Consider the following 13,157-nt stretch of genomic DNA (forward strand, 5'->3'; position numbering starts at 1 on the left):
TGTAAATTCATAAGTCGACACCATTGCTGAGTATTTTCTCCTTAAAACTGCAGTGAACCAAAGACAGTCTCAAAAACACGCTTTGAAATCGCTGGTGTTTCTGACGTCACAAACTACCTTGTAACCAATCAGATCAACGTGTGATCGTCAACCAGTGGATCTCTGAGCTGAGTGAGTGAGTGGAGGCGGGGCTCATTTGCATATTCATAGAACCGCGTGTACTAAATGAGGCAAGGGTGTCGAGTTACATTCAAGCTATTTTAAGGCATGAAGAATTTTTTTTTCAAGGAAAAATGTTTAAACATTTTATTTTAGTGATCAAAGATGAGTTTTAAGGGATACTATTATTGACTAAAGGGGGACTTTAAACGGCATCATGCCGCACAGATGAACTCTTTTCTAACATGTTTCTTTGTGCTGATGACGTTAAAGTCGTGAGAATGTGGTTTAGTTTATAGCCTGCCTTTAGCATTTTACTTCTGGCGATTGTGTTTAAGCCTCAAAATTCATAAAAGTTGTGTTCATTTGTGGAAATTTTCTTGGACAAAACATGTAAATGTTCATCACAGAGCTTATTTTTTGTGATAATCCAAAAGCCTATAGGAAAATCCTATTGGTATTTGTCGAGGGAACCAGTGTGATGCTAAGTTTCGGGGTGGCCTACAAATTTACGTCATCCCTGCAACACTCTATAATTTAAGAGCAGATGTTCTCTCTTAATTATTGAGACGAGATGAGTCAACACATTTTTTTTTTGGTTTTAAATTTTTAATCTGTGTACATTTAAAAAAAAATTAGTTTTCAATTTAAAGTAAGTGTTTTTGCTGCCTTTTAGGTTTAATAAACTTGAAATGTGAAGCTGTATTAAGTGACAACTTTGGATATTTGAGTTATCTCAGCAAGTTTAATCCGGGAAAATCATTCTAACCCAAAATTTTTAGTTTTGATAGCTAATTGCAACAATTTTTTTCTATATTTTTCAACTTTCAGGAGTAAACTACAATAGGACCCCATGCTAATAAACACATTAAAAGCTTCAAAGGGGTATTTTAAACTGTTTCCTGTTTTTTATTGCTAAAAATGTTCCTTAAATTAACAAAGTATGAGAGTATAGCGATTACTTCATAGGCTAGCCTTGACTACTTCGATATAGCCTAGGCTACTTGATTTAGATTCTCTCTGCCTGTCAGTTTGAGATTTAATAATGATCAATTACAGTATTTTTGCCTGACAAGATGTGCTTCCTATACTTATTTTTACCTCACTTAAATGTCTTTATCTTGTTATGAATATTACGTGCTAAATATTAGAGGCGTCCGTCCTATCCCGAGTCGCTTCTCCTCAGAGTCAGTGACGGTTTAAAATAACGGTCGCTCCTGCTGAGCGGGAAAGTGACCGGCAGCATCAGTGAGGAGATGATGCGCGCGCTTCTCCTGAACATTTGCGGAGGCAGCAGCCTCTAGTCTCTAGCGCAGAAACTCTCAGTGCACATCAGTGAGTGAAGAGAGAGCGAGCGAGAGAGGGGGAGACAGCGGGATATTCTCACACACATCGACACATAGCTTACCTGAAAGCACCGGGCAAAATGGACCGAACCTACGCGGTGGATACGGGTCACCGACCGGGTCTGAAGAAATCGCGGATGTCGTGGCCGTCGTCTTTTCAGGGATTTAGACGGTAAGATCATTATGAGGGATAGATGGGTGTGTGAACAGGCTTTGTGAAGTGCACTTTCTTTGTTCATATCAGTTCATCTCTGGAAGAAATTGTTTTTTTTGCCCTTAGAATGAACTAAATGAACTTGAAAGTCAAAGGACTTCAATGAAAATAGTGTCTTACAGCGCGCGTAGTTTCTTTGTTACGCACGCGACTCCTTTGTTTTGTTTTGATCTATATAATCATTTAATTATTGGTGTACTAATTAGAGTACACATTCAAAATATTTAATCTCTAATAGAAAACAATAGACAATATTAACAATAAAATAATATTATTATAATTTTTAAAGTTCCCCGATTTCTCTCAGGGATTTGCGACTTTTTTTTTTTTTTTTCAATTGCGCAAATATTTTTAATAGTAACCTATTTGATCACTGCTTACTCGTCCTTTGGTCTGTTTATTTATTTTATTAGATGACTATGCACTATTAATGCCGGAATGCAATAAAGTTTGCGTGGCATTTAGGGTTTATATGGGGCTTATGTCAGTATAATCAGACAGTATATGAATAATCTGGCTAATTATGCACAATATGAATATTGCTTGGGCGGAACCAGCGCAAATTCATGTGCTTTCAGGTAGAATTATCTAACGCTTGTGAGGAGTGTGTGTCAAATAGAGCTTATTGGCATTTATGCATTTATCCGTTCAATTGTGTTGACATATATTGTTATTTTTACGACCAAATATGGAGATTTTTATTTTTTTTAATATTTGATTGTTGATAACGATATTAATGCTAATTAATGTTTTTCACAATACTAGTTAAAAAGATCCTTAAACTACAACAATAAAAGCATAATATGCATTATGAATATTTGATTAATAATATCAGTGACCATTACTATAGCTTTAAGCCTTGTATTTAAAGTTATTTGGCAGTCTAAATGGTGTAATTTATTATACGAAAGCGATCAATAGGGGAATTTAGGCTAGATTACGCTGATGCCAGTAGTCATTGACAGTTTCAGAGTTTTGCTGTGTGGCACAGTTCTGTTTTGCTGATCATTAATCATAGTTGTTGTTCCACCTTGAATTGTCCTCAGGAGGACAGACTTCTCCACTTACGAACATAATTAATGTGCCGAAGTGTCTTTCTCACCTAACCTCTAACCATGTCCTCTCATTCCCATACACACACAAAGAAAAACAGTGATGTGCCAGCCATGGCACGGCAAGTGTTAACCTACTCAGTTGGCATTTCTTGATTTTCTGTCACTGATTAGACCTACACAGCATTGCTGACTTGAGAGGTTTTTGTCTCTGGAGTTGGTTTCAAACCGAACATATCTTGATGAACACAGTGGGGGTCGAGCAGAGGTGGATTTTTGCTCTTAAATACAGAGAACACTTTGTCCTGTGGGCATTCTGGGCGGGCTGCCCTCATCTCCCAGTATATTGCTTATAAGGAGTAATGCCAGTGTTGGGTTTCATTCCCTGAGTGCAGCCCAGAGAGATCATTGTTAGGACGGAGTTGCGCTAATCCAGCAGGATAGATAGAATCTGAGAGCTTTCTGTCCCTCCATTGACAGTCTACGCAACTACCGCTTTTAAAGTCTCACTTGAAACGCGCAGTTTTGTATGATGTGTTGACGTAATTTCCACTGAAACAGGAAGCTAAGGCGGGACATATTGAATGGCTCCTCCCCCTTTTCAAATAGCCAATAGCGTTTAGTTTAACAGAGAGATCATTGTTAGGACGGAGTTGCGCTAATCCAGCAGGATAGATAGAATCTGAGAGCTTTCTGTCCCTCCATTGACAGTCTACGCAACTACCGCTTTTAAAGTCCCACTTGAAACGCGCAGTTTTGTATGATGCATTGACGTAATTTCCACTGAAACAGGAAGCTAAGGCGGGACATATTGAATGGCTCCTCCCCCTTTTCAAATAGCCAATAGCGTTTAGTTTAACTCACAGACTGCAAGTCGTACTTGACATTAACAGCACCATGGAAGCGAATCCGAGCTCGTTAGATGATACGTTTGATTCAATAGAGGTGTGAATAAATTCGAGCCATTTCATTCTTAACCAACGTACTGTTGGAAAACGGAATAAAACTCAAGCGTTTGGGCAACCGAACAACCCTTATTGCTCCGTGACGTGTCAACGGTCCCTTTGGACAGGTGGTATTTATAGCACAAGGGGCGGAGCTTTAAGATTCTAGAGAGCATTTGATTGGTCAGAAGATGTGATGAGAAGCTGAAGTCCGCGGTGATGTCATAAAAATCCGTGATCCATTTTAGTGGAAGTTAGAAACTAAGTTTTGAATGCTTATATCTCCTAAATGCAAATTTTTGTCATTGTTTTGGAGCACACTAGCTTATCCATAACCTTAAGGCTAAAATATTCATACTAAAAGCTAAAAAACCTAAATTTTGATTTCATGGGGCCTTTAAGGTCCAGAAAGGTAGTAAAGACATCATTAAAGTAATCCATGTGACTCCAGTGATTTAACCTCAATTTTATGAAGCAACACGAGTGCTTCAAACATAATTTACCACTTTATTTACAAAATATTAATATCCAAGCACGTTCACGCAACGTCTGCTCTCGCGTCAACACAACACGCATGCGTCGCGTTTTGGAGATTAATAGTTTGTAAATAGTGGCCTTTCTTTTGCACAAACAGCACTCGTGTCACTTTGTATAATTGGGGTTAAATCACTGGAGTCACATGGATTACTTTAATGATGTCTTTACCTTTCTGGAGCTTGAAAATGGTAGTTGCGTAGACTGTCAATGGAGGGACAGAAAGCTCTCAGATTTCATCAAAAAGATCTTCGTTTGTGGTCCAAAGATGAGCGAATGTCTTACGGGTTTGGAACGATATGAGGGTGAGTAAATGATGACAGAATTTTCATTTTTGGATGAACTAAACCTTCATGTTTTGAAAACATTATTTCTTAATGTTCTCTGAAAATTCAAAACGTCCAGTTTTGAAAACTTTCTTTGGGTTATGCGAATGTAACTGGAACATTCAAATGTATAATTTTGGAAAAAAATATGGGAATGTTACTTTTGAATGTGTTCTTAATAGGGCTGGGTATTGACACAAATTTCACAATTCGATTCGATTTTGATTCACAAGCTTGCAATTCGATTCGATTCGATTTCGATTACGATTCGATTCAATATTGATTATTTTGGATATCAGGGACAATACATTGCAAATTTTCTCAAGGAAAACAAATCTCTTCACTAATGCCGTAAACTATGGGAGTCAGTTTTAGCCTATAGGCTTCATTAGCCTACTGTAATATTGAAGGTAAAAATGAACTGATTTATATACAAACACTTAAAATACACTTATTTATTTTTATAATAATAAAGTTATATGAAATTATAAAAAAAAATTTATGGTGGCTGCAGGGATGGAAATTAACTTTTTTGTCCACCGGCCACTGTGGCTGGTGGATTTCAAAATCTACCAGCCACTCAATGTGTTTACCAGCCACTTTCTTGTTTTTAACCGACAATGTGTAACTGCATGTGAAAATTAATACTACAAGATCTACAATACTTAAGCAGTTTATTTAATCTCAAGTCTCAATGAAATACTGACATTTTCTCTTTCTCTCTTATATATATTTCTCTTTTTTACCTGGATGTGGCATTTGAATGATTCGTGGTCTTTTATGGCTTCCAGTTTTAGGTTTTTAGTCCCAACAATGAAACTAGGGCTGGGCGATATGGACCAAAAGTCATATCCCGATTATTTAGGCTGAATATTGATATACGATATATATCCCGATATTTTTTCCGCAAAGTGAGAGCAAATGTTCAGTCAAAGTCAAAGCCAAATATGACATGTCACAAGTAGTTTTATTGAAACCGGCTATTTCCACACACACAAGTACTGTCCCCCTTTACTTAACATAAATTGTAAGAATATAGTAAAGACTAGTACTAATAAATAAACATTAGGCCTATGCTAGTAGTTTATCGTAGTATCGTAGTATCTCGTAGTTTATTTTGCACTTTATATACAGAGGCGATACACAGCGCGCGCCGCCTCATTTGCGCGTGCAATTGAAGAGTGTTCGCTACGAGAACAGGATAACGGCTGACGTGACAGGACAAGAAAGTCCGTTTTTCTGAGGTGAAAGACTTTATTTCAGCGTACACTTATGTCCTCTAAAAGTGTCCGCCGTCTGTGTGAAACAGTATATTTTTATTTACCCACCACGGTGGCCGGTAGGTGAAGCGAGTTTACCCGCCACAACACAAAATCACCCGCATTTGGCTGGTGGCGGGTGCTAATTTCCATCCCTGGGTGGCTGTCATAATTTTTTTTACAGATTATTTATTCAAACATGCATTAAATATTGAAGAACATTAAAAATGATAATGAATATGTAATATGGTGCATATATTTAACAAAATGCTCCTCTAGAGTTAATTTTTCTAGCTGACTAACGAGTTTATGGTCACTGGATATTTTTTTTTCTGAGGTAAATGTGACGTTACATGACATTGTTTACTAACGTCTTTCCAACAGTTGAAACAATGATTGAGCGATTCCATGTGACATGATACGGATTTCGATAAGTTGTTCTCTATCTTTTAACACACTTTCAGAAGCTCATTCATGTTTATTTCGCGCTGTAACTGGTGTTATTAAGGTGGAAGAGAAGATCATGTGCTTCTGCTTCTCTTGAGCTGAGCCAGAGCGATCTCACGCCACTGCGACAAAACGGTAATTATGTTTTTGAATTTCGTACGAAAATGGACGTAATTTGAAATCTGAGACTTTGTTTCATATCAATAGTAACAAAGCACAAAGATTATTGCGATTTATTGGATGGGATGCGCTACAATGTTCCATTCATTCATCAACTGAAAACAGGATGACTAATCGATTCTTGGGATTTAATAATCGCTTCGTAAAAATGAGAATCGATTAAAATCGAGAAATCGATAATTTTTACCCAGCCCTAGTTCTTAACGTTCTGAAACAAGTAGTAACGTTTAAAAAACATTAGACGAACACCCAACCATAACATTTCAGAAAAAAAAAACATTTAATGAAGGATGTGTAAATAATTATTTTATGATAACATTTTGACAACATTATTAAAGACTGAAGATCTTCTATTAAGAACTCGAGAGAACCTTGACCGAATGTTAGCCAAACTTCTACGAACGTTCCCTGTTATCTGGGTAGACAAATGACATCTGTCACCCATTGGTCTGAATTTTGTTCAGTTTGGTCAGATTTGTGTCATGTATGTTAAACTACAGTTCTTTTCTGGAGGGTAATTGCTGTCAAAAGTCAGTAATGCTCAGGAGTTAAAAGGTCATTACTATGCATTAGAAAGTGCACTTAGTCTAATTAAAGAGCTTCACTCTGGTGTGACACTCAGTTTTTCATTGCTTTCTGCTGGGGTTGTTTGTCAGATAGACATGGTTGTATTTAGGGGGGGTTTCAGATTAGTAAGCTCGAGTTGTCATCCTCATTATGGTGTATGACCCTGTGACTGGTGCATTACTTTCTAGCTATAAAATGAAACATTATCAGATTTATTATCAGAGTATTGTGTAACAACATAATGTCTCATCAGGGTCAAGGGCAGGTCCAACCACAGGGTCTGTACTATAGAGTTGTACCTGTGAATGGTTGTCTAATTTGCAGCAAAGTTATGGCTGTGTTTCCACCCAAACTCTGGATCATTTGCTTGTGTCCGTCTACTGGAATGTCGCTGGTCGGAAATTCCAGCAAGGAATGTGTTAAAAGAAGCTGAGGTTGTACAATACTGTCACTTCCTAAAAGTCATATTTGACAGGACTCAATAATAAGTTATTTTTGATTTTTGTTTTGTTACTGTAGTTAAAATCTTTAATTGCCCTGTCAATGATTTCTCATTCCTCTGTTTAACCACAAAATGGCATCTTAATAAAGTTTTATTTTTACCAATGCATTTTTATATATTGCTAGGGCTGTGCCCTAATATTCAATTAATTGTTAGTCTAGAAGCTAGACTAGAAGTAGCTCATTAATATACACGTGCAATTAGTCGACTAATCGCTTAAATGAACGTCTACTAGTCAACTAGAAAAATCTTTAGTCAAGGGCAGCCCTACGTATATATTACAGATATGTTTCATTCTTTAACATTTTTTGCTCACTAAAAAATATACATATATTCAAATTACATTACAATATTATTATTGTTAATATTATTATTAAATGGTTTTGTAGTCTGAATTTTCAAGACGATCACAAGTCATTTTTGCAAATTGCAAATCTATTTTAGCCAGTTAGAAGACATTGTCTTGGTGTCTAATCACCAGAATTTACCAAAGCAATATGCAACACAAAACACTCTTACACTGGCTCCGGGCTAGCTGTTAATTCCCCGTCGAAGTTCCCATTTTTGCGGAATTTAATTATTTTTCTCTCCTAATATTACTTGAGCAAGTTTTAAATGCATGACCCTTGCGATGGAAGCTGACACACACAGGCCTACGGGCTCAATAGCTTGTGTGTCAGCTTATTGACCAGAGCGCTGGGTGATCCTCAAGAGACACTCTAGTGCTGCAATATCCTGGCCACTGTAACTAGCTTCACGTCCCTACACGCTCTCTTTGGGTTTATGGAGGGAAAGTGAATGTTTCACAAGTGTTAGCCTACTTCATTGATCTTGAAGACGCTGTACAGTTAGTTCTTTGTAGAGAATGATGCAAACTAGGGCTGTCAAGTAAAAATTAGAAGAAAAAAACCTGCACATTCGAATGCAAAAACCGTGTATTTGAATTTTTGGTGTGCCAAGATGCGCGAGACATGATGATGGCATAACTGACGCGGTTTGATTTTGTTAGCTTATCCAGTGTACAGCGCTGCGGCTGCATTGCTAACTTTAAAAATGGCAGAAAAATGGTGGAAAAAGGCTTTTTGCTGATGAAAACCCTTTCAGTTCATGGCAAAATTTGTGCAACGACACACTTGACCAAACCTGCACATCGGTCAGAGCTGAGCGTGTGTTTTCATCAGCTGGAAACACTGTCAACAGAAAGCGCTCAGCACTCGCTCAGATCAAGAAGAGCGTCTGGTGTTTTTGATGAACTATATGTAGATGTAGTGAGTAGAAGTGAGTGTTTCTGAATGCCAGTTTGCTATTTAGTGTTCATTACGCTTCATTACGAGTGTTTTCTCAGGTTACAGATGCACTTACACAGTTTTATGCACTATTGTAACCTAATTGTCCTTAAGGAAATTATAGTTTAATCAAGAACAATTGATTTAAAAGTTAATGCACTTTAAAAAGTGAATGTCATTTCATTTCAATAAAAGATGCGATGCTTGATTTGGTTTATACTTGCTTTTTGCGCTCGCTTGCGGCCTCTTGTTGGGCATAGGAGACAATACAGCACTTTTCCCCCCTCTAACCTTTAGAATTCGAATATAATGCGAATTTTGCTAATATTTAAGAAAGAAATTCGAATTGAGCTTTTCAGCCATTTTGACGGCCCTAATGCAAACAGCGGGAAAAGACAACACTTGTGTCTGGACATAGCAAGATGGCATTTTGTTGGCAGGTGAGAATGGCTTTGCTGTCAATAACACTATTGTTTTGTTATACCCTTACTGAAATAATGACCCATTTTCCCACCTGAGCATCATCTGTGTGTCTGCGCCTCTGTAATGTTGCAGTATGAGGTTGGCTCGCATTACACCAGAATATTTTCCCCCTGTAATATGTTGAGCTGGAGACAACTGATGGATTTTGACAGCATAATAAATCATTGAAGATCTGCATCCCAGGGCCAAACTTATAATTTGAGAGCGGACTTGCTGTGCATGATGGGAAGGACCAGATATTATTATACAGGCTTCATCATTTTAGGCTAATCATCTTGAGAGATTTTGGGCACTTGAATGTTGCTTTGCAGACATGCTTCAAGTCATGTGAAGCTGCTTTAGGGGAGTGCTGTCCTCTTAAATCTCTTCACAGACAGCTAATTTAAAAGAACAAACCAAACATACAGGCTAGCTCTGGAGCTTTGACACGGTCAGTGTCGCTTTGTGATGAAGAGTCCAGCTGGAGCTGAGAGGAAAAATAAACCTTGCTTTCTATTTTATCATGTTAGTCATTTTGGAGTCGAGAGACTGCTGATGCTCTTGTAAAAGTGGGAGTTTCTAGACTCTTCACACCACTCAAGTAGTGCTACTACCTTCTCAAGTGCTAATTGAAAGCGCAACAGCAATACGCTTGAATACAAATCGCTCTGGGTGTATGCCATTAGTAGGGTGGTATTCTTAAAGGGTACATATCACACAGTTTCTGCCAATCTCATGTTAATCTTGAGTACCTATAGAGTAGTGTTGCATCCTTCATATCTCTGAAGAGTCTTTAGTTTGATCAGATTTATAAAAGACAAACAGTTGAGCTCCGTGGGTGGAGTCATGTAAAGAGTCACAAGCACGGAGTGGTTTTAGAATAAACAAATGGACACTTATGGGGGCCTGTTATACACTCGGCACAATGCAGCGCCAGGCGCAAGTGTTTTCTGCTAGTTTCAGCCCGACGCAGTTTTCATTTTCACGTCCTGCGCCACGATTTTTAAATAGCAAATGCGTTTGCGCCCATCTGTTCGCCCATGGGTGTGCTAGTCTGAAAACAAGGTGTGCATTGTTGGCGCATTGCTATTTTGAGGAACTGAAATAGATTCGCCATTGACCAACTGAAACCTGGTCTAAAGTCAATGGCACACTATTGTTTTTTGTTATTTAAAGTACACTTTATCCCGTAGATGGTCTGCTGGCTTTAACCTCACGCACCAGCAGATCCGTTTCCTCACTAGAAAAGCATTCAGTTTTTCTGCATGCAAATCCGCCATGTAAATAGCAAATCCGCCATGGCGCGAGCGCAACTGGCTTTTAAAGGGAATGGGAGATGAGACTTTATTGCACGTTACGCACCGAAACACACCCATTACTCATTAAGAGAATATGGACGACCCTATTAGACCATGCACCGGGAGCGCCGACCATTTTTCCTGTCGTTAAACTAACAAAAGTGGATTCGGACACGCCTTTAGTGCACTTGCGTCGTGCGCTTTAGCATGTGCTTAGATCCTTAAAATAGGGCTCTTAGTGGTCAGCTAAACAAATGTATTTAAACACACACAATACATCATCGCATTATCCCTGGATAACTTTTGATTTGAAATCAAATAACTTTTGACTATACGCTCGTGTTGGTTAAATGATATGCACTTGCACGCCGATTGCCAACTAAACACAGGCATTTGATGCAGTTTTACTCACCGCCTGCGGTTCCGACTCATGACCGGGATCTTTTAGCGCTGGGACTGCGCTATCTTTCAGATGTTATAAAACATTTGTCACCGAAATGCTGGGAACAAACAAACACACTTGCACAGCCCCGGAAAAAACTAACTGCATCCACTGTTCCCCTAACGCCGGGAACTTTGGGAAGCTGAACATGGTTATCTTTCACTCACAATCATAAAAACACTTTGGTGACATTGATTTCTAGGTCTAAAAACAAAATGTCAAATCTTTCTCGAGCAACGAACGAAGCATGTTGATGGACGTTGCTCTTACTCTCACTTTGGTTGATGTGTGTGTGTGCGCGCGCTCTTCCGGGAGAAGTGCTCATACAAGGAATTAAAATAGAAAATGACATAAAATTAAAATGAATACTGTGTTTTGAATTATGGGTGGCACTTCTGGTTTGGGGAACTTCCACTCAAAAACACTGAAACTAATCATTTCAAATCATAAGGTTATCGTACAAGTAAAGCTGATCCGTCAATTTGACTGAATGATTTATTTTCAGACATCATGAGAATAGCGTAACACTTGGTATTTTACCGTGACATGTTATAACAAGAGTATCTATGGCAAGAGCTCTTTTCAGTCGCTGCTTTCTTTTCCTCGTGATTATTGAGTTTTTTCCCGCATTCTGCTGTCATAGTATGAAAAATGACAACATATCCTGCACATTTGTGGTCTGTTCTCCCGATTTAACTTACGATGTATCCCATTAATAATTCCCTGGAATGCACGAAGAATCTCTAGTTTTTCTCCTCAAATCCTCTCGCCTCTTTCCAGGTTTGTTTTCACAGGTAAATACAATTTATGATCTGTCAAAATGACTGAGATCACTTTGAAATAGCGTCACGCAATGCTGAAGTTAATGAACATTAACGTATGTTCACTGAAGTAGTATATTATATATATCACTACAATGATATTTAACCCGTCCGTTATTGCTGTGGAAAGACTCACGCTTTTGGGGTTATTCATGGTCTGTTGAAAGAATCTTTTTGATGCTTTTACACTTTTAAATGTCCTTTTAATGTTCGCCGGTTGAAGGGTGAGTAGAATAATGTCATCTCATTGCGACACTTTAAAAAAAAACACGTATTATTGCGTTCATAGAGTGAGCCTTTCACTGATTGTTTACAGCTTAAGGCGAGACACGGCAGGCAAAAACATAGTTTTTTTTTTACTGGTCAATTTTGAGATTTTTGTCTTCTTCTTTCAGACTTGTGGTGAAAAAAAGTCCGAAATACACATTTAGGTCTTTATTTTACTACACTTTGTCTGTTTGCGTCTGTAGATTTCTCATAAATTCAACAAAAGTTGGCGTTGTAAATCCTCACGCTGCTCCATGATCGCTGTCTGCTCCCTGTCATCACACACACCGTTAGAAAGCTCTCTCTCTCCTGTACAATGCTGTCGGATCCAAATATGGCATTTCCTTTTTATCAGCAACCAATCGTGAAAGTAGAAGGGCTGAATGCGCAATCTCATTGGCTGATGATAAATCTTTAAAGCCCGTTTTCTCAAAATGACTTTTCTCTCATTCTCCAAGTCCGAAATCTCCACTTCAGTTGCACCTATATACACCAAACTTTCCAGTCTTGTACCTAGTTATATTATGAAGACATTTACAGAGGGATTTGTAAATGTATTATTCCTAGCCTGATTTATATAACAATTTATTCCAAAAAACATGGCGAAAATTTTTTTTTTAAGGCTATTGACAGTATATTCTGATTTACAGGATAACAAAAGTAGATATCCATAAATACCCTCTGTAATTTTTTTTCCCATCTAAAATGTGAACACAATGAAAAAATTATTTTAAACCTGGCTATATCCAATACTCAGATTTCGGTTTTTAAAATATATGCAAATTAGCGCATATTTAATTAGATATTGCCTAATTTGCATATTTAAACATTCAATTACAGAAAACTTGTAATAAATTTTTTTCTCATCTTAATGTAGGTTATCAACTGGGAAAGTTTCATGGTGATATCTGCTAGTTAAAAATGGTACCCTATTCACCTGTAGTGTCTCGCCTTAACGGAAGTTACACCCATAATTGGCACAGAAATACCCCGTCATACATCCGACTCGTTTTTTTTAAACTTTAAATAAGTCAGAATGCATGAAATAGCA

General features: G+C 37.9%; 1 protein-coding gene across 2 annotated transcripts in view; it reads left to right on the forward strand.

Moving 5' to 3' along the window:
- Window positions 1–1,524: 1,524 nt before the first annotated feature.
- The window catches only part of LOC311284850 (3',5'-cyclic-AMP phosphodiesterase 4D-like), a 218,145-nt gene continuing 206,512 nt past the window's right edge, over window positions 1,525–13,157 (forward strand). For both annotated transcript variants that reach the window (XM_084400075.1, XM_084400079.1), the window contains exon 1: window positions 1,525–1,677. In XM_084400075.1, the coding sequence (XP_084256201.1) occupies window positions 1,586–1,677 (92 nt within the window). In that variant the 5' untranslated portion in view covers window positions 1,525–1,585. The remainder of the gene's footprint in view (window positions 1,678–13,157) is intronic.

The sequence above is a fragment of the Rutilus rutilus genome, assembly GCF_951802725.1.
Source record: "Rutilus rutilus genome assembly, chromosome: 25".
NCBI classification, from domain to species: domain Eukaryota; kingdom Metazoa; phylum Chordata; class Actinopteri; order Cypriniformes; family Leuciscidae; genus Rutilus; species Rutilus rutilus.